Genomic DNA, 22,861 nt, shown 5'->3' with positions numbered 1-22,861 from the left:
AATCTTTCTTTTCGAGGTGTAGATGATGAGGTCGTCTGCGTGTTGGAGGATTCTAATGGGGTTTTGAGATGAATGTGGTTTTGGGAGGTCTGTCATGAAGAGTAAGAACAGGGTGGCGCAGAGGACCGAACCTTGTGGGGAGTCAGCTGGACAAGACTAGGGTGGTGAGGTGAATTCGTGAATGGCTACTTTTTTCGAGCGATTATCTACGAAGCTGAGTATGAGCTTGCATAGATGTGGGTGGAAAGACAGGGAATGGTTTAATTTAAGGACTAGTCCGTGCTGCCAGACTGAGTCGACGGCTTTCTTAAAGTCAAGAAGGCAGGCTATGATAAGGGTTTAGGTTCAGTAGGATGTCCGTTTTTAGGACGAGAAAGACATGCTCAGCCGAATGTGCAGGACGGTTTGCGAACTGGAAATCTGGTATGGAGTTATTGCAGTCGATTTGATCATCGATGAGCGTTTTGATAGTTCTTGCAAAGACTTTGTCTAGCGAAGAGGATATCGAGAGTAGCCGATAGCTGTTAAGATGAAGTCGATTTTTTTGTTTTTTGAGGATTAGGACGATTCGTGCGCGTTTCCAGCTTGTAGGAAAGTGTGCATTCAGGATGCAGTGATTTATTAGGTTGGACAGGAAAGGGCTGATGGATTTGGCGCCATTTCTTAAGGACGACCATAGGGATACAATCGAAACCGGTTGACCTTTTATTTTTGCTGCTTATTTTGACGTTTTTGACCATACTAAGCTTGGTGAAGAATAGGGATGGAGTGGATTCGGGTTATGTTGGATTTTAAAATGGATTGGCAAAAGTATTGGACAAATGACGCTTTAATGAGTAGGTGTTGAACGATTTTAATCGGGAGATATTCTCTACGATTTCCGATTCTGTGAGGGAGTTTTGCACTGCAACAGTGGTTTGGTAAGCTTCGAAGAAGTAGTCCGCAAGCACTTTGGCCTGTTCCGGTGAAGAAATATTCCGAGAAAAGATCGTCGAGGAGAGGAGAAAGATTTTCCAAGATCAGACCAGGCAGGTACTCGCTGAACGCGAGTTAGTATGTTCTGAACACAGAGGGCGGATTCTAGTTCTAAAAGACAAGTCGAACTCCTATAGCTTGGCTTTTAGGGTATGGAAATGTGGCAAGAATCTATTACTCTCTATCTAATCTACGAAAGGGAAGATGTTACGGTTTAGTATGATGGTGATGTTAGAGGAAATGACCAAGTGATCTAGTTAGGAGTGACAGTTGGAGTGGAAAAAGGTTGGTTGGGCGAAACTAAAATGGGACATACTTCGGGCTGAGGAAGAAGACCTGGAGTTGGTGATCATTGAAATTGGGGTTTTGGTCGAGCCATGAAGGATGTTTGGCATTCAGGTCTCCGCCAATGACGAGGGCCCAAGACTTGGCTACCTCTCATGGTTCAGAGGACGAGAGGAGCAAGAAGCGATGAGGTCGGAAAAGCCAAAGGAGTCGAAAGATAGCTTAGGGCAGTAAATAGCTGCAATGTATTCCGTGATAGACACAATAAGGGGATGAGAGTGGCTTCAATGGATTTGAAGAAATTCACTGGAGGGTAGTGTTGCGTTGAGAACAATTTATTGGAGATAACCACTGCGGTTCCACCGACAATATTGGAGCCGGGTTATAGCTGTTGAAAGCGGTATGTACGAAATAGATCGTAATTAGGGAAAAAGGGCTTGTAGCTGCTTCTCAGTGTTCCAACACAAAAAGCAAACACCTGGATTTTAATGATACGCATTTTTATTTCTTTTTTTTTAAAGTGACTTCTAAATATATGCTTACACATAAAAAAATATAAAATATGACACTTAATGAACGACAATCTCAATGAGATGCAAATAATGTACGCAACAATGGTACATTTATTAAAAACAACAAAACTAAGAAGTGTATTTATTCTCGGATTGTAGCTTCAGCCTGGGCGAGCATCGCGTTCCTACAGGAGTTGCCTTTAAAGGAGTGCGTCGTCCCCCGCTCGTGTTAGACTGGCCCCGCGGCGTTTTTACAAAACGTCTTGGAGAATTCACTTGCAACGGTTTTTTTATCCGTGGCGTATTGCAATATGGACTGTCGGCATTACTCGACTTTCTGCCTGAGTTCGCACTACGCGACAGTGAGTTATTCTTCACATTGCCGTCACTGTTATTAGATACATTTTCAATATCATTTACGATATTTTCTATCGTGGCTCGATTCTGGATAACTTGTCGTGACAACGACAACTTTTGCATTTGTCGCTTTTGCACATATCCAGGACTTTTCGGGGTGACTTTTCGACGAGGAGTTTTAGCACTGGAAAAATCAGACATTCTATCTTTTGGCATCTGAGTGATAAGGTTTTTGTAAGGAACTAAATAACAGTTGTTAGCCTCGTTATGTGAACTGATTTTGTTCTGATAAATTGAACTTTTCCGGCGATTCTCGTTAGCGCGAAGTGGAAGTTTAGGCTTATCCACATCGGAGCCTAGCTCATCGAAAAGTTTAGCTTTGGCCATAACCATTCCGGCATTTTGACTTCTCAAGCGTGCAATTGACGCCCTTCCTTGAAGACCGTCTTCAGGAACAGGTTTTTGGATATTTTTGGGTTCAATTTTTGAATGTGATTTAGAGACGCTAGCCTTCTTAACAGTTGACTTTGGCGGCAGCATAGGCGTTTTTGCTTCGTTGAGATTGATAGTTGTTATATACATGGGAGTCTCATCATTTGATTTCGGTCGTTTGGCTGGAGTTTTGAACTCATTTGTTTCAGCGTTCTCCTCTACGATCGCATCAGTAGTACTTTGAACGCCAATACTTCGCCTCTTCGCCCCATTTGTATTATTAAAGAATATTTCTGCCGACGTCCACTTTTCTCCCTCATTTAAATTATTGTCGTCTATATTATCTTCTTCCATCTTAGAAATCGACCCGGGTTGATGCAATCCTGTGAACACTGTGTTCGGCCTTCCTCGCTTAAGATTGCTCTTCGGATAAAATGGTACGACTCCATTTCTAACTTCTATATTTGGTTGCACCTCTGTTACTTTGTTGCTAATATGCCACGTTTTATTTCGCGCTAATTTAACATTCTCCCGTGAGCGGCGTCGCATCGTTCCAATCTTCCGTGCAGACGGTGACCGGATAACTTTATGCTCCTCGCTTCCTCGGATTTTTAATTCTCGGGAAAGTCGCTTTGCTAAAAGCTCCGTTTGTGGTGAAGTTACATTTCCTGCCTCTTCCATAGTTTTCTCGAATTTATTTAGAACTTTTTCGGGACCGCTTAGGCTGTTATCTAAATCTGAAGATGATGAACGTAGAATACAGTCCCTGACACTCCCAAATTCCTGAGAAATCCGAGTTTCTATAGCTGAAACTCTTTCTTTAATCGCTTCGTATTCGCTTTTCGGTATTCGTACAAAATCGTAATCACATACTGCATTCGTGGGTTCAGTAATGCTTAGTGTCTTATCTTCATCTTTTTCGAACGTTTCCACCGGTGTATTTTCTTTCGGGCTATCTACATCGACAATGCACGGCGCTGACATAATTGGAGATAACGACGGATTGGAAGCTTCCACTTTTCGATCGAATTCCGTTTGACTATGCTTTTTCCGATTCCAACCAGGACCAACCATACTCCAACGACGTTCAACGGGTAGCCCATTAGCAGACGTACTCGACGAGCTCTTCGCAACTTTTCGACCACCCAGACTTAATCTAGTCTTTTTCGTTTCTCTGCAGAGTAAATGGAAATATATAAAAGATCATTAATTTTAAATCTGCTTTCCAGTTAAAATATTGAGTTGGGGAAAAAGAAATGTTGTATTTGTGATCGAAATTTGACGCTTTATTTAACATACTTAGAATTATCCGATTTTAAGTCAAATATGCGCCACAAACTTGTTGCCATTTAGAAGGCAACTTCATTATCCCCCCCCCCCCCCCTTATAAAACCCGCTCTCCTTATTTGCAAAAAACTCGGACAGCCACTTTTCACTAGCCTCTTTTGAGGCCAACTTAATAGCACGAAGAGCGTTTTGCATGGACCGGAAGAGATGGTAATCACTTGGTGTCAGGTCCGGACTATATGGTGGGTGCAATAGGGTCCTATTGACCAATTCTGGCTGCTTCTGCTCAATCGCCTACTTCAAACGGTCGAGTTGCTCACAGTAGAGGACCGAATTGAGGGTCTGGCTATAGTTGAGCAGCTCATAGTGGATGATTCCTTTCCAGTCCCACCAAACACACAGCAAAACCTTCCTGGCCGTCAATCCGGGCTTGGTGTTTTTTTAGGCCGGCTCGCCACGCTTCGACCACGATCTTTTTCGCTTGAGGTTATCGTACGTAATCCACTTTTCATCACCAACCAACATCGGTTTCATAAATGGGACGAATTCGTTCCGTTTCAGTGGTGCACCGCAGGCGTTGACTCGGCCCAAGAGATTTTTTTGAATCAACTCGTTTGGCACCCAAACATCCAGCTTTTTTTGGAATCCAATCTTCTGCAAATGATTCCAAAGGATTTTATGATCTATAGCCAGTTCCTGGCCAATCGAGCGGATGCTCACATGCCGTTCTACTTGGATGATTTCGACGATTTTATCGGTTTCTACAAAGATTGGCCTACCAGTACAGGGTGTATCTTCAACATCCACTACACCAGAACGAAATCGATCCAACCAACGCGGTGCTGTGCGAATCGTTACAGTATCGAGCCCATAAGCCTTCGTTGCATTTTTACCTCTCAAGTAGTAAAAATGTAAAATATGACGAATTTCTTGCTTGGTGGACTCCATCTTTGACGCGCTATGACTTGAGACTGGAAAGTACGATCACAACACTGTCAAAGAGACACTTGTAGCACAGATGGTCGTCTTCAAATCGCCGTATAGTATTACCCGATACGATAAGTACAACACAAGATATGTTTAAGTGTCGCCATCTATTGACAAAATACGACAATTCGTTTTCCCCAACCCAATATATTAAAATTGATAGGAAATTATTTCGCCACAACATAGAAAAAGATTCGCCGTTGTACATTAAGGGAAGATAAATCATATCCACGTTCGAAGCACTTACTTTTCTGAAAATGGTGTGTTTGGAAGTACTCCTTCGTTCTCGGGAAACAACGCCAGCAAATCCTTTCTGAATTATCGTTCAAACAGATCAAAATTCTCTACACAACGTAACTAGTATGCAAATACTCACTTCTTTTTCGCACTGAAAGCTGATACATCGGCCAATTTTCTCTTCTTTGCCGATTTACTAAGGCACGGCGTGGCTGGCTCATTTTCTGCTGTGCTATCCAGATTTTCAGCCGATCCAATCACTCCAACAATCTTTCGTAAGCCGTTGAACATGCCTACATGAGGAGGGAGAAAGTAAAAATAGCTAAGTCCAGCATATTTCTAATTGAAACACATTACGAGTTAGCGAACCGCTTCGTCTCTTTTTCTTCTTTTTGTCGGCCCCCGATGGAGTTTTTGCCGCCAAATGGTTCAATTTCTCTGCGATGCTTTCAGGCAAAACCCCGATCAATTCTGATTTCTCAATAAGTAATTTGACGACTTTTACGTGGTTGGCGAAGCGAACTCCACTTATATCGGCTAAAGGCATCAGACCTGGTGTGAACAATATTGCTAAGTTGTCGGTAGTCATCTTATTTCGGTGGGAGGATAACGAAACCGTATGAAGAAATTGCATAAAAAATGCCAATGTGTTTATATTCAGCATTGGTAGAAGTAAGCATGTCATCAGCAATGGCTTTGTGCCTCTTTCGCCAGCTAGCAAGCTGCGTAACAACGGCTCTTGAATACTAGGTGGAATCAGCGGCTCTGGTAATTCACGGAAAAAGGACTTAAGCACATTTGCCACATCAATAACGTGATGCAATCGTCCCAAAGGCAATCCAGCTTCTAAACCGACCTAGGAAAAGGAAAAAATAGGAAATGAGATATTTGAAAACAATTTGAACGTTGATAGAACTTGTACAGTTGTTTTTTTGGGACTAAACTATTCTACTACTCATGCAATACTGCGCCGTGGTAACTATGGTACGCATACCAGATTTAAATGCGAATCCGTAGACGGATATTGACGGCAACGACATACGCAAGGCAAATACAATTTGATTTCGAGAGTTACATGCACAACAGTGACTTCCGATGCCCAAAAAGAAGAATGAATTCCAGAGCAAGCTCCCTAAGAGTTGACTTCGTCATCATAACGGCAAAAGCTTTGTAGACATCTGCCTCCGCCGTATCATTGCTCAAAGACATAGCTTACCCTAAGACATCCTACATCTGCTAATATATTTGATCAAGCAAGAGAAGGATGGATACTAGAGGTGATAATATTCAAAAGGACGTTTGAGTTATTCATTGTAAAAACGAATGAATGAGTTTTTACTATTTGCTGAAATGAGTTGAATGAGCATGAGTCTTGCTACGATTAAGACAATATATCACTCGAGCCAATATCTTGTAGTGGCCGCAGCTTTGCGACGGGAGCAGGATTCATTCGCCTTTTTCGGGATTAATTTGCAATAATGCAATCTATAGTGTGAAATTACCTTAAAATTCGTTGCATATTGCACATTATTGAATGCATTCGGGCGAATTGATCGTGATAGAGGAGAATGATCTTGTTCAGGCTGCAGTAAAAAACCGTCTGCACGCGCATCCGGTGCATGCAAAAAATATTTGCATATCCAAGGTGAATATTTTCCGCATGCACGCATATTTAGCATGTAAGCAATTTGTAATTTTTCTCATAGCAAGTAAACATTTTTGTACACTTTTTGATATTAGCGTGTAAGCACTTTTGTTCCTATTTAAGCGAGAACAATTAATAAAGAATTTAGTGTATTTTCAAGTCCCGAAGAACTAAGCCTTTTATTCTTCTCCAGTGAGGCTGCTGGAGACTTCGAAGATTTGGAAATATACTCTACTGGACTAAACTTGATTCGGTGTTCCACCCAATTAAGAAAGACGGACTCATTCGGTTTTTCACCCAATGAACATACTGACAGACTTAAAAACGAACTTTACTTGGTTTTGACTTGAGCAGGTGTTTCACTTGATCAAGAAGAAAGACTCACCCGGTGTATCACCGAGTGGACCTATCAGGATTAAGACATTTTTTGGTGACCCCGACGTGATCGGCCGATCACAACATTAAAGGGACACGAGGCGAGTTAATAACTTTGTGGAATTATCCTAGCCAATCATGGAGGCGATACTTGAGAAAGTTAATAATCTTACTCACCAACAAGATGTGACGGGCCAGGAGATTCAGCGTCTTTTGAGTAACTACCGGAAAGATTCGGTAGCTCGTAAGACAAGGGAATATCTCACGACGAGATTGGAACAATTGGAAAATCTCTGGACAGCCTTTTCGGAGAGAAATGAAGAGCTTGAAGAGTTAGCGCATTATCTTCCAGCTCATCCATATTTCGAGAAACAATATTTCTCTTCAATGCAGCGCGAGTACACCAAGTACAAGGACGACATTGCGGAACGCCTTCAGAGTTTGGAAGGCACGTCCAAGTTGAATATCAATTTGGGTAAATCAGCCACGGATGCTTTAGATACAAAGGCCGCCAGGGCAGTAAACAATGCTCAGAACGAGCGATGTCCCAGCGATGTCGTGGTACTAATAAGGCAACAGGAATCAAGGATACGGGCTGTGGAAAACATTATTAGCGGCATCGACACAGTTGAACAGGCACAACCCAAATCATACTACGAATTGAAGACAGCTACTTTATCAAAGTACTGGGAAGAGTTGCGTCAAGGCCATCAGAATATATGGCAATATTCCAGCGATCCAAATGAGTTAGGGTACAACGAGGAGAATTTTCTCAACCTCGAAGAGCGAATTCAAGACACCTTAATATTTCTCGCTGAATGCCGTTCAAAGCTGGATCCTAGCATAGCTCCCGCTACAAGGGCCTTTCCAAGCATCAACTTGCCACACGTGACAATTCCTGCCTTTGACGGCGATTATGCACAATGGCAATCTTTCCACGACTTATTCCGCCAGATGATTCACGAGCAGCAATTGGGAAATGCTCAGAAAATGTGGTATTTGAAGAGCAATCTAAAGGGTGAAGCAGAGCGACTTATACGTCATCTGCCCATCACTGACGAAAATTATGACATTGCATGGACAACGCTAACAAACCGCTACAGCAATCAACGATTGATGGTAGCCACGCTATTGGATAGGCTCACACAGCAGCCGATGATTACTTCGGACTCCCCCAGTGCTTTGAAGAAACTTCATGACATTACGAAGGAATGTCTAGCAGGACTCAAGAACTTTAATATCAATATAGCTAGTTGGGATCCCATTTTATTACATATTTTACTGAAGAAGTTAGACAAGGTTACGCACGCCTTATACGAACAAACTTTGACTTCACCACGAGAACTGCAGCCGATTGATGCATTTCTCGCGTTTTTGGAAAGACGCTTTCAGTCTTTAGAGGCCTTGTGTAGCGACAAGAGGAGTACGACTCAAAACAAACCTACAAACCGAACCTCGGCTTTAATATCCACCAAGGACAGTCAATCTTTACAGTGCAAAAACTGCAAGGGAAGCCATCGAATCTACACATGTGAAGCCTTTAAACAATTGTCCATCTGGGATCGAGTAGCCAAAATCAAGCAGCTGAGGCTATGTTTGAACTGCCTACGGGAAGGACATCGAAGTGCACAGTGCAGCGCAGGAAATTGTCTTAAATGTGACAAGAAGCACAACACTCTACTACATATGGACGCCAACAATCAAGACAAAACAACGCTCTCTATCACCGCAATTCAAACAACAGACAGCGCCACCAAGCAAGGTCAAGTATCACGTGTTGTAAAGGACAAGGATTCTACAAATGTCAACCATTCTATTGCATTATCAACGGAAATATCTGCATCAGAGGGGCCTTTTGTTCTATTAGCTACTGCACTCATCAAGGTGACAAACCAAAAGGGCAAGTCGATAGAAATGAGAGCTCTGCTGAATAGTGGCTCCCAAATAAACATAATTACAGAAACGGCTGTGAGAAAGCTGGGACTACAACCAACTAGTTACCATATACACATTCGTGGTCTGGGCGGAGCGTTTGCAACAATCGCAACAGAAGGTAACGTTGTCATTGCAATCAAGAATCACTACGTTTACGCGGAAGATAGACGCTATAGTTTTACCACATATAACATCCTTTCAACCATCGCAATGTCTGAATTCAAGGAATTGGGCCATACCCGGCAACATTCAGCTTGCCGATCCTCATTTTGATCGGGAAGGGCGTATTGATCTACTTCTCGGAGCTGACATCTACTACGAACTATTAGCTACAGGGCAGATGCGGCTATCAAGGAACCTGCCACTGCTGCAAAACACGGTCTTTGGCTGGATAATTGCTGGAAGAGTTGCAACATCCTATTAGAAAGAGGTTACATGCGGCATCCTCAACACCGACGATTCCAAGCTCAGCGAGCAGATAGAGCGTTTTTGGAAATTGGAGGAACCAGAATCTACAGAGAACCTTGCGATGACAACACAAGAAATAAAGTGTGAAAATCATTTTGCTCAAACCATGAAACGAACGAACAATGGACGTTTCATTGTGAAACCGCCTTTCAAGGTGGATCCAGCAAAACTCGGCAAATCTAGGGGCAATGCGGAGAGGCGACTTTTCAAATTAGAATGGAGATTAGCACGAAACCCAGAACTACGCAAACAGTACAATGAATTTATGAACGAATACAAGCAACTGGGGCATATGACGGAAATAGATGAAGGAAGTATTCCGAGTCTTCATTACTTTCTTCCCCATCATAGCGTTCTGAAGCCAGAGAGCACCACCACTAAACTTAGAGTAGTTTTTGACGCCTCTTCGGAAACCTAGGCCCTACCATCCAATCCGAATTATTTACCATTCTCGTACGATTTCGGCTGCCTTGCCTTGTTTTTACTGCTGACATCGAAAAGATGTATCGGCAAATCCAGGTGTCGGAGGAAGACAAGAGATTTCAACTAATTCTATGGCGAAATGAGCCTAATGAACCTATAAGATGTTATCAGCTGAACACGGTCACATATGGTACTTCCTCTGCACCATATCTAGCCACTAAATGCCTACAAGAATTGTCATCACAGACAACGCATAAATACCCATCCGGTTCGACTGCATTAAGACGGGATTTTTATATGGACGATGTGATGTCAGGTGCAAACACCTTGACAGAAGCTATTGGGACGCAACATCAACTTCGCACAATCTTGCAATCAGCCGGCTTTAAGCTTCGAAAGTGGTGTGCAAACAACAAGAATCTTTTAAACAACATTCCTGTTGAAGATCAGGCACTCCAACTGGACATAACCCAAGAAAGGGAGGAAAACGTGAAGACACTAGGATTAGTTTGGACTCCTAAGACAGATGAATTTCAAATTAGATGCCCATACACGGAATCTAAGAAAGTAACAAAGAGATCAGCGCTATCAGATATCGCTCATCTGTTCGATCCGCTAGGATTGATGGCACCAGTTACAGTTACTGCTAAAATCTTCCTTCAAAGGCTGTGGAGCCTCAAAATAGGATGGGATGAAGAAATTCCTTTAGAACTACAGGCGGAATGGTCAAGATATTATAATGACTTGCAGGGGCTGAATCAAATGAAGGTACCTCGTCACATATTTGGAGGGAAGGTACCTGAAAAAATACAGTTACATGTCTTTTCGGACGCTTTGGAAAAAGCGTATGGTGCAGCGGTATATTTACGAGCTATTCAGTCAGATGGGATTCGCACAGTTCGTCTTTTATGTGCAAAGTCGAAGGTGGCACCATTAAAACGAGTGACCCTACCAAGATTGGAATTGTGTGCAGCAAGGCTAGCAGCTGAACTCGTTCATCGGCTTAAACGGGACATAGAAATTCCAGACTATAATTGCTTTTACTGGACCGACTCCGAAATTGTCCTAAATTGGATCAATGCGGAAGCATCGTCATTTTATACGTTCGTGGCTAATCGAGTCGCTGCTATACAACAAAAATCCTCACCCAAGCAATGGAGGCACATACATTCAAAGGAGAATCGAGCAGATTTGGTATCGAGAGGTGTCGCTCCTGGAAAACTGCAGAATTATGCCATCTGGTTCTATGGGCCTATATTTCTTGATGGGACTGAAGAGTGCTGGCCGGAAAGGTTTCATAGTGTAGATACCACCTTGGAGAAAAAACGTTCAAAAATGGTATTGGCCATGGTAAAGGACTCAATTTCCCTTATCAATCAAATCGACCATCAAAACTCGTTTCAACGACTGCAACGCATAATGGCACATGTGATACGGTTCGTTAGGAATGCACGAACAACGAACCACAAGGAACGAGAAAAATCGCTCTTAACTGCAAGCGAAATGGAGGAAGCCTTGCGAGTAATAGTAAAGGAAGCTCAATGGGATGTATATCGAGAATCAATGCAGCAACTAACATGTAACAAGCAATTAAACAACAGCGATCCATTGAGCAGTCTGCATCCATTCTTAGACGAATTCGGACTTTTGAGAGTCGGCGGTCGGCTTGAAGCTTCAAATTTAACTTATGATACCAAACACCCGATCATCCTTCCTTACGGTCATTACGTAATTCGATTGATTTTAAATGATCTGCACCATAAGCATCTTCACGCCGGACCACAAGCCTTATTGGCAATAGCGAGACAACGATTTTGGCCTATCAAGGGCAAAGCAGCCATCAGATCTATCGTGCAGAGCTGTATGAAATGCGCAAGGGCGAAACCAAAACTCATGACGCAACTCATGGGAAACCTGCCCGCCCATCGAGTACAACCAGCCAGACCATTCACGAATACTGGTATCGACTTCGCCGGCCCTCTATGGATTCACTTTAAGGGGAGAGCCAATCGTCCGCAAAAGGCGTACCTTGCTGTTTTTTGTTGCTTTGCAACAAAGGCGGTGCACCTGGAACTAGTGACAAATCTAACGATAGAAGCCTTCATCAATGCGCTGAAACGTTTCATTGGGCGTAGAGGACATTGTCGAAATCTATATTGCGACAATGCAACTAACTTTGTGGGCGCCAAAAATCAACTAGCAGAATTAAACGAAAGCATATACGGGGAACAATCCCCAGAACAACTAATCAATTTTTGCACACCCAAGAGTATTGATTTTCATTTTATTCCACCAAGATCGCCTCATTTCGGTGGCCTGTGGGAGGCGGCAGTAAAATCTGCCAAACACTTTTTAATCAGAAACATGTCCCCAGCAAAACTTACGTATGAAGAAATGGCAACTTTAATAATCGAAGTCGAGGCTATTTTGAATTCAAGGCCACTGACACCTCTATCATCCGAGCCCAGAGACCTTACGGCATTAACTCCAGGCCATTTCTTAATTGGGGAACCACTAACGAACCCAGTTGATGTACACGCCCAAGCAGTAAAGGCAAATTTACCGCAAAGATGGAAGGAAATCAATGACATAAAGAATAGATTCTGGCAAAGATGGTCAAGCGAATATTTGTCGGAACTGCAACATCGTCAAAAATGGAAACAGAGCTGCGAAAACGTAAAACCTGGAATGCTGGTGGCTATCAAAGAAGACAATATTCCCGTTCTGCAGTGGAGATTGGGGCGAATAATAAAGGGGATAAAAGGTCGAGATGGTCTAATAAGAATAGCAGAGATCAAAACATCGTCAGGAGTCCTACAGAGAGCAATTCATAACTTAGCACCGTTACCGGTAGAACCGAACGACACTGAAGACTCCTCGCAGCAAAAACCCCCAGCTCCATCAAAGGAACGGATTATAGATACCTGCACGCAAAACTCAGAAGCAACTCGATGTTCAAGAGCGAAGAAGAAGAGAATTTCGCACTCCCTCGTAAACCTGCTATTGTGGACTAGTTTAATCCTACCCGTTCTAGCCAACCCAGCACGGATCACCCCTTTCCAATCTCCACCAGGTATCTACTTCGAAAATTTAGGAGCCACCCACTTGATCCTGAACGATTGGAATTTGATAATCTATTACAACCTCACATCATACTGGAAGAACATGGACAACCTACAAACAGGAATTGCGAGACTTCACAATATTTGTAACCAACTACACAACAATAACTCCTGTTTAGCCACCACAATGCAGCTTAACCATCTCTTAAGCGATATAGCAGTTAATAACGAACTGTTACGGCCATTCAATAACGAGATGTCACGAAGACATAAAAGAGGAGCTCTAAATATCGTTGGTAACCTTGCCAACTCACTCTTCGGAGTACTCGATTCTGACTATGCTACAAAAATGACAGAAACCATAAAGAACTTAAAGGGGAACGACGAACATCTCCTGCAATTACTGAAAAACCAGACGTCCATCGTTGACTTCACCTTCAATGTAATGATGAACTTGGAGCAATCAACCCACAAATCGATGCAAACTCTAAACGTAGCTCTCAACCATACCGCCACACAAACAAACAAAATAGCCAAGGAAGTGTGGGAGCAAGAAGTGATGCAGACCTTGTCATCAGCAGCGTTGCAGCTCTTATTATCAGTCAACCACTATCAAAAGGTACAAACAAGTTTACTAGACATCCTTATTGACACACACCATGGAAAATTTAACCCGCAATTGTTGGCACCACAACAGGAGTTATCCAACATCAGGGAGGAACTACCTCCACATTTACGGGTGCCAACTAAATCGAACGATCTACTAGAGCTGTATAATATCATGACTATTGAAGGACGCATCATGGCAGAGCATATTATCTTCCGATTAAAACTACCATTAATATCGGTCGAAAGTTTCGAGCTATTCTTTATTGTTCCTGTGCCCATCTCTGCTAATGGAATCGTCACTGCAATCACAACAACGTTACGTTATCTAATCGTTAATTGGGATCGTGACCAGTACTATCTCATGCCTGATCAGGAGATGGAGCACTGCTATCGGACTCAGAAGTTGAACTACGTCTGCAGACAACGGCATCCCTTATATCGGATAGGATCAAGAGTGAATGCATGTGAAATGAGCTTCGTCAGTCACATTCCTTCCAAGGAACGATACAAAATGTCCAAATTAGACAACCCTCCACGATGGATCCAGTTGCCAAACACCAACCGTTGGATATATTTCTTCGAAGACAAGGAGATAAACATAGGCTGCGGCACAACAGTTACTCAGATGACTCTATCGGGAAGCGGTATCATTGAACTACGTGAAGGTTGCACCATAAGAGAGGAATCACTAACTATCCAAGCACATCAAGTATTTCCAAGCACTATTAACATTTCATTTACACCAATTCAGAATCTTACCGAATTCGTTTTACCACCGCATAGCAGCGAATTAAGTAATGACGAAGGCATGGTTTGCGCGGAAAGCGGTCCACAAACATACGTGGGCCTCTCCAGACGGGACCACTTTCAACCAAATTGACCACGTGTTGATCGAACGCCGCCACCTCTCAGCCTTGATGAATGTCAGAACATATAGGGGGGCCAATATAGACTCGGATCACTATCTCGTTGGCATGGTGCTCCGAGCTCGAATAACAATACCACCTAGAATCCCCTCTGACAATCAGGTGAGAGTGAACACTGGAGCCATCCACAACACAACCCTCCGCGACACCTATAAGAGGGAAATGGATGCCGCAATAACCGCAGTCAATAGAGGACCTGGAGATGAAGTATCAACTAATGATCTTCACAATCACCTGAAGAACGTTATCATGGATACGGCCACAAATATACTTGGCCCCAGCCGCAAAAGGAGTCGGAACGGCTGGTTTGACGATGAATGTAAGCTAGCAACGGAACGGAAGAATGCCGCATACCGAGTAATGTTGCATTCTCAAAGAACGCGGGCACGCGCAGAGACTTATCACGAACTCCGTCGAGCGGAGAAGCGACTTCACAGACGGAAAAAGGAAGCCTGGGAGAACCAACAAGTCTGTGAACTAGAAAAGTACAGGGAGCAACCGCACCAGGCGCGGAAGTTTTACCAACAAGTCAGCAGGATGAAGCCTTATACACCTCGATGCTCATCCTGCCGAGACAAAGAGGGAAATCTGATTTCCGACAGAATGGGCATATTAGAGCGATGGGTTGAGTACTTTGATGAGCTACTGAACAACCAGAACATCGGCGAGTTGGAGGTCCCGCCAACTGAAGACGACGGACAAATACTGCCACCACCAAGTTTAGGAGAAACAGTCCGTGCAATTCATCGGCTAAAAAATCATAAGTCGCCAGGAGCCGATGGAATTACAGCCGAATTGGTTAAATATGGAGGCGACCAGTTACACCAAGTGGTTCATCAACTTGTGCTCAAGGTATGGGACAGCGAATCAATGCCTGACGATTGGCAGCGAGGCATAATCTGTCTCATACACAAAAAGGGAGATATCACACAGTGCAGCAATTATAGAGGTATCACGTTGCTGAGTACCATCTATAAGATATTCTCCACTATCTTGCTAGGCCGGATAGCGCCATACGCCCAGAACATCATTGGCCCATACCAAAGAGGCTTCACTCCAGGCAAATCAGCAACAGATCAGATTTTCTCTCTGCGGCAAGCGATGGAAAAACTGTTGGAATATGGACAACAGTTGCACCATCTGTTCATCGACTTTAAAGCCGCCTATGATAGCATAGCCAGGGTAAAACTGTACACGGCCATGAGAGAATTCGGTATCCCGACGAAATTAATAAGACTGACTAGGCTGACCCTGACCAATGTGCGAGGCCAGATAAAAGCAGCAGGATCACTCTCAAGACCATTCGACATCAACAACGGTCTACGACAAGGGGATGCGCTATCATGCGTCCTCTTTAACCTGGCCCTCGAGAAGGTGATCCGTGATGCTGAGGTGAATGCAAGAGGTACGATCCTCTTCAAGTCCACCCAACTACTGGCCTATGCTGACGATATCGACATCATGGGAAGAACCACCCGAGACGTACAAACTGCCTTCATCCAGATCGAGCAGGCGGCGCGAGATCTTGGGCTGCACATCAATGAAGGCAAGACAAAACACATGGTGGCAACGTCAGCACCGAAGACGAATCAACCAACAACATCAAACCGCACTGGTCAAACACAAGCACGAACAAGAATAAGGATAGGAGAATACAACTTTGAGACCGTTGACAATTTCTCCTATCTAGGGTCGAAAATCACAACCGATAACAACTACGATGATGAAATCCGCGCACGGTTGTTGTCAGCCAACAGAGCCTACTTCAGCTTACAAAGACTGTTCCGCTCGAAACGTCTCACCATAAGGTCAAAGCTCTTACTGTACAAGACTATGATCTTGCCAGTCCTCATGTATTCCTCGGAAACTTGGGTTCTTAGCAAGAAAAATTGCGAACTCTTGGCCGCGTTCGAGAGAAGAATCCTCCGAAGAATTTTTGGCCCCCTACATGAGGATGGACGATTCCGTAGCCTACACAATGACGAAATCTATGAGCGATACCATGACCGTCCGGTTGTGGATAAAATCCGGCTCAATAGCTTACGGTGGGCGGGTCACTTAATCCGTATGGATGAAGATGATCCCACCCGGAAAGTCTATAAGGGCAATATCTATGGTAGGAAAAGAAGACGAGGCAGACCCTGCCTAAGATGGAGCGATGGCGTGGGCCAGGACGCCAGACAGCTTTTAGGGATATCGAATTGGTGGACCTCGGCGCAAAACCGGGATGTCTGGAGTTCCTTATTAAGGCAGGCCTAGACCGGATACCGGTTGTTGCGCCGTTGATGATGATGATGAAGGCATAGGAGAATCCCTTCTAAAAAATTTAACAGAACTGAAGATGGATCTATACAACTTGCAACAACGGGAGCATCTAGTGACTACCATACTACCAAAGGACGTTCACCATATCACTGTCGCCTACATTTGTCTCGGTGGTATTCTAACAGTAGTAATTTACCTTTATTGGAAACACAGATGTAGGACCTCTCGGAACACTACTACGAAACCGATACCTCTACCTAGGAATCTTTCAACCCCAGCCTTTACGATTGCGATCGATCCAGAATAACGGTTGACCTAACGCTCAACGGAGGGGAGGATGTTCAGGCTGCAGTAAAAAAAAAAAAAACCGTCTGCACGCGCATCCGGTACATGCAAAAAATATTTGCATATCCAAGGTGAATATTTTCCGCATGCACGCATATTTAGCATGTAAGCAATTTGTAATTTTTCTCATAGCAAGTAAACATTTTTGTACACTTTTTGATATTAGCGTGTAAGCACTTTTGTTCCTATTTAAGCGAGAACAATTAATAAAGAATTTAGTGTATTTTCAAGTCCCGAAGAACTAAGCCTTTTATTCTTCTCCAGTGAGGCTGCTGGAGACTTCGAAGATTTGGAAATATACTCTACTGGACTAAACTTGATTCGGTGTTCCACCCAATTAAGAAAGACGGACTCATTCGGTGTTTCACCCAATGAACATACTGACAGACTTAAAAACGAACTTTACTTGGTTTTGACTTGAGCAGGTGTTTCACTTGATCAAGAAGAAAGACTCACCCGGTGTTTCACCGAGTGGACCTATCAGGATTAAAACAGATCTGCCGCATCCGCCAATGCTACTGCGCAACATGAACACGAGAAGTTCGAGGACAGGTTTAGCGTTTAGGTTTAGTTTACACTTAAAACTAAAGTGCAAAGTCCACGGGACCAAGCTGTAGTGCATTATAACTCCCGACAGAGTCTCGGGATCGCGAAGGGCACACCGAAAATGTCAGCGTTACGCATGTTGTATGACAAGTTACGAAGAACGATATCAGCAAAGGTACAGAGTTTGAAGAGGGTGCAAAGATCGATGAAGATTCTACATTGTTGGAGATAAGGGAAACGAAAGGTACGGAGGCGGGCGGGATAGTCAACACGGGAGAGGTTCATCTTGAAGAAGAACGAGCGGGTGAATTTGCGCTGTATCTTTTCTAGGGCAAGACAATCACAATTACGGAAGGGGGACCAAATCACGGAACAATACTCAAGGATACTTCTCACGAGGGAGTTAAAAAACATTATGGAGGGTTAGACCGAGGTGAAATCAGTACAGGAACGCAGTATGAAACCTCACATTTTGGAAGCACGGTTGATGGTATCGAAGTAGGCTATCAAAACGGAGTTTATCGTCGAAGGTTACGCCCAAGTCGAGGATAGAGTTCAAATAAGACAGAGAGCAACCACCAAGTGATTTTTTTATAGGAAAGGTTCGGAGAACGAGACCGGTTTCACTTTTTGGTGCGCACATTTTGAGCTCGGTCTCCCCTACGTTTCACCCAATATCAAAAATACATTTCGAAAAGTACTTATTGAGCCCTTTCATTTGATATTCCACATAACCATGTTCTGTGAAAAAAATGTACACCCTCCTTTCTTATGTATGAGGGGCCCCCCTTCAAACTCAACATAAAATGGCGCCACTCACTGTATGTGACCACACGGGTTCTCACCAAATTTCGTGATAATCCGTTCAGCCGTTTCCGAATAAATCGAATGTGACAGACAGACAGACTTTTAATCGATTTTAACAAGGTTTTGTTCCACTCAAAACCTTAAAAACGTCTGGGGAGAAGTAGATTCTGAACGGAATTTTAAAATTTTACTCGAATATCAGTTCATTGTCAACGGCGCAGCAACCGGTATCCGGTCTAGGCCTGCCTTAATAAAGAACTCCAGACACCCCGGTTTTGCGCCGAGGTCCACCAATTCGATATCCCTAAAAGCTGTCTGGCGTCCTGACCTACGCCATCACTCTCGTCATCTATTTCTACCATAGATATTGCCCTTAGAGACTTTCCGGACTGGATCATCCTCATCCATACGGATTAAGTGACCCGCCCAACGTAACCTATTGGACCAGATTTTATCCACAACCTAACGGTCACGGTATCGCTCATAGATTTCGTCGTTATGTAGGCTACGCAATCGTCCACCTTCATATAGGGGACCAAAAATTCTTCGGAGGATTCTTCTCTCGAACGCGGCCAAGACTTCGGAATTTTTCTTGCTAAGAACCAAAGTCTCCCAGGAATACATGAGGACTGGCAAGATCATTGTCTTGTACAGTAAGAGCTTTGACCCTATGATGAGACGTTTCGAGCGGAACAGTTTTTGTAAGCTGAAATCGGCTCTGTTGGCTGCCAACAACCGAGCGCGGATTTCATCGTCGTAGCTGTTATCGATTTTGATTTTCAACCCTAGATAGGAGAAATTGTCAACGGTCTCAAAGTTGTAGTCTCCTATCTTTATTCTTCCCGTTTGACCAGTGCGAATTGATGTTGTTGGTTGGTTGTTTTTCGGTGCTAACGTTGCCACCATATATTTTGTCTTGCCTTCATTGATGTGCAGCCCAAGATCTCGTGCCGCCTGCTCGATCTGGATGAAGGCAATTTGTACATCTTCGGTCGTTCTTCCCATGATGTCGATATCGTCAGCGTAGGCCAGTAGTTGGCTGGATTTAAAGAGGATCATACCCCTCGCATTTACCTCAGCATCACTTTATCCGGGGCCAGGTTAAAGAGGACGCATGTCGAATGGTCTTGAGTGATCCTGCTACTCCTATCTGGCATCGCACATTGGTCAGGATCAGCCTAGTCAGTCTTATCAATTTCGTTGGGATACCCAATTCCCTCATGGTCGTGTACAATTTTACCCTGGCTATGCTATCATAATCGATGAAAAGATGGTGAAACTGATGTCCATATTTCAACAGTTTTTCCACCGCTTGCCGCAAAGAGTGATGTTCTGAGCATATGGGGCTATCCGGTCTAGCAAGATAGCAGAGAATATCTTATAGATGGTACTTAGTAACGTGATACCTCTATAATTGCCGCACTGCCTCATATCTCCCTTTTTATGTATGGGACAGATAATGCCTTTTTGCCAGTCGTCAGGCATTGATTCGCTGTCTCATACTTTGAGCACAAGTTGATGAACCACTTGATGTAATTGGTCGCCTCCATATTTAACAAATTCGCCTGTAATTCCATCGCCTCCTGGCGACTTATGATTTTTTAGCCGTTTCTTCTATACTTGGTGGTGGCAGTATTTGACCGTCGTCTTCAGTTCGCCAATGTTCTGGTTGTTCAGTAGTTTATCAAAGTACTCAACCCATCGCTCCAATATGTCCATTTAGTCGGAAATCAGCTTTCCCTTTTTGTTTCATCTCCAGGACTCTGTTGACTGCGGTTATTGCGGCATCCATTTTTTTTTATAAGTGTTGCGGAGGGCTGTCATTGTCATTGTCATAGGGAATTTCGGGCGGTGTTGTTATTCGTGCTCGGAGCACCATGCCAACAAGATGGTGATCCGAGTCTATATTACCACACCTCAGACATTGCAATAAGAGCTGCTCTTCACCAGATGCTGAACCAAAGCTGACAAACGTTTCGTTCAACGGAATTACTGTACCTACGATAGTGCATATCTGAGCATTAAGTACTTCCGTTTTACCCTTGAAAGGTGGCCATTCACCGTGTTCACGGACCATAAGCCTCTAACTTTTGCCTTAAGGTAGAAGCTCGACAAAACGTCCCTTCGTCGATTTCGGCACTTAGATTAGATCGCATCGAAAATTCAACGTGTGCCCAGCAAAGACAACTGAGCCTTTGTCCCGGATCTCTGAGATCAATATCCCAGCCGCAGTCGATTTTTCGGATGACGCAGTTCTTCAAAGCCTGCAGTCGGTCTCCAAATACAAGTTTAAAGAGTTCCCCATCTTTGGATCACCTCACAGTAAATAGATACTGCAAGACCTCTGAAAAGGGACCTAGGCCATATAACGAAGTGTTTCGCTCAGCGCACGATGTTCGGCATTCGCCAACGAGCCGGCTAGTCTCCAGCAAAACATCTTTGGCCGCCCGTGAACAAGGACGTGAATTCTTGGTCTAGAAAATGCATGCTAAGGAGGAGTTATTGTTTTCCCTATCAGCAATGTGCTCTTAAACCATACATCTCGATACTGTAGGCGAAAGTATTGTCTCACGACCATGGATCGATTTATGCGGTGGATGGATGCAATACCTCTGGATGACATTACAGAACAGTCATATGCCCTCTGTCGGGAATGGATTCCGCGCTAGAACGTTGGCATCGAACGCTGAAGGCAGCCATTATGGCGCGCGACGTGCCGTCCTGGTCACAGGTCTTGCCTTTTGTTCTGTTTGGCCTCCACCAATAGTTTCCTGCCCTGGTGTACGAGAAGAACATACGATTGCCCAACAACCTGATCCTCGACAAGAGAGACGGGCTTGAAGAAACCGGATTGTTGCGTCTGCTAAGGGAGGCCGTTTTACCATCTCATAACACATGGCCAACGGTCCACAAACCTGTGGAGCTTGAAATCTGCAACGATATTCTGGCGAGGATTGGTGCGACTAGGAGGCCGCTGCAGTCAACGTACAAGGTTCCAAAATGTGCATAAATCTAGATCGGTTCTACCCTGTTGTACGGAGGGAAGGCACTCCTCACGAAGATTTTTTTTTTAAAGAAAAGGGAACGAGTGAATCTACGCTGGTCCTGAAAAGATGACAAGAGCAAAACAAACGCGATTACGGGAGAGTGACTAGATCAAGGAGAGAGTTGAAGAAAGTTAAGGATGGTTGGATCGAGTCAAAATCAGAGGAGGAGCGAAGTATAAAGACTAACAATTTTGCTGCTCGATTGATGACTCCAAAGTCGTGCGACTCAAAAGTGACTCCGAGGTCTGACCTGTGGTTCTGATTTGATAAGAAATATCCGACACGGTTGTAGGAAAAGGAAATGGGTGAGGATTTGGGCGAGTAGCGCATAGAGTGACACTTTCTGACGTTTAGCGCTAAACCATTAGTGGAGCACCAGTGAATAGGAGTATCTAAATTTGATTGAAGAGAGATACAGTCTGTGGGCAACAATATGGCGGAAAACTGCTTATTGTAATCGGCAGAGCCACGTAAGGAGGGGAGATGTCATCTATAAAGAATAAATATAACAAAGAGCCGAGAATAAAGCTCTGTGGGCCGCCAAAAAGAGAAAAAGAAACGGACCCTAATCAAAAGGTAAAGGCAAGACCCCAAAAAACATAAAACCAGGAATGGTCAACACCAGATCATGGCCGTTCCAAACCAAATTTTAAAATACACTTTCCAATACGCACCCTGATCTCTTTCTGTCGATTGGCTGATCCTGCCTTCCTGAACAATCCCTCGGTTTCCACTTGCTCCAAAATCCGCTGACACGCGTCCGCCACAAACTTGGGAATCTGCACAACTCCTCCGCTCGCCAGAACCACATCAGTCAGCTCCAACGCAGCCAGTGGCATTCGGAATATCCTCCTACAGCATTTCTCCTTCATAACAAAACAGTCACCATAAGTCACATTCAAATTTTTCCGCGGGCAGCGGACACTTCAAACCGAAACATTACCTGAGCACTTTTGGTCTTCTTTTCCTTGCGAAATTTGATGCCGAACTCTTTCAACTCGGCTATCACCAGCGAGGACAGCTCGTCTTTGTTTAACACATCGCCTAATAGCATTTTAAAATTGATAAATCTAGTCTAGGATCGACATTTCACGCATCTCGGCTAAGAAATCTGCTTTTAAACGAACAACACACAAAAAATTCAACTGTCAACGGACTCTACGACGTTGCCCATTCAAAATTTCCCATTGGGGGCAATTCATATCCTTGCCAATCCAACTGAAGAAAGTACTCCATCGAGGAAACCTATTCAACCAATGGTGGGTGGAGCTATTAGACTTGATTTAGCTAATAATTGCACAGAGCGTGCGAGTCGTTCATATCTATGGGAAAAACT

General features: G+C 43.8%; 1 protein-coding gene across 2 annotated transcripts; it reads right to left on the bottom strand.

Moving 5' to 3' along the window:
• Positions 1–1,745: 1,745 nt before the first annotated feature.
• LOC119660541 (rho GTPase-activating protein 11A-like) lies at positions 1,746–22,646 on the bottom strand. 2 transcript variants are annotated; one of them, XM_038069173.1, is made up of 6 exons: positions 22,469–22,646; positions 22,200–22,391; positions 5,430–5,928; positions 5,212–5,365; positions 5,083–5,148; positions 1,746–3,735 (listed from the first exon to the last, which is right to left on the bottom strand). In XM_038069173.1, exons 1-6 carry the CDS (start codon positions 22,577–22,579, stop codon positions 1,902–1,904), a joined length of 2,856 nt encoding a protein of 951 aa, XP_037925101.1. In that variant the 5' UTR covers positions 22,580–22,646; the 3' UTR covers positions 1,746–1,901. The 2 variants fall into 2 exon arrangements, with proteins under 2 accessions (XP_037925101.1, XP_037925102.1); XM_038069174.1 differs by having other exon boundaries at positions 5,442–5,928.
• Between the last annotated feature and the right edge of the window lie 215 nt (positions 22,647–22,861).

The sequence above is a fragment of the Hermetia illucens genome, chromosome 6, assembly GCF_905115235.1.
Source record: "Hermetia illucens chromosome 6, iHerIll2.2.curated.20191125, whole genome shotgun sequence".
NCBI classification, from domain to species: domain Eukaryota; kingdom Metazoa; phylum Arthropoda; class Insecta; order Diptera; family Stratiomyidae; genus Hermetia; species Hermetia illucens.
Note: the sequence above shows the minus strand (reverse complement) of the source record. Positions and strands in the feature narration are given on the sequence as shown.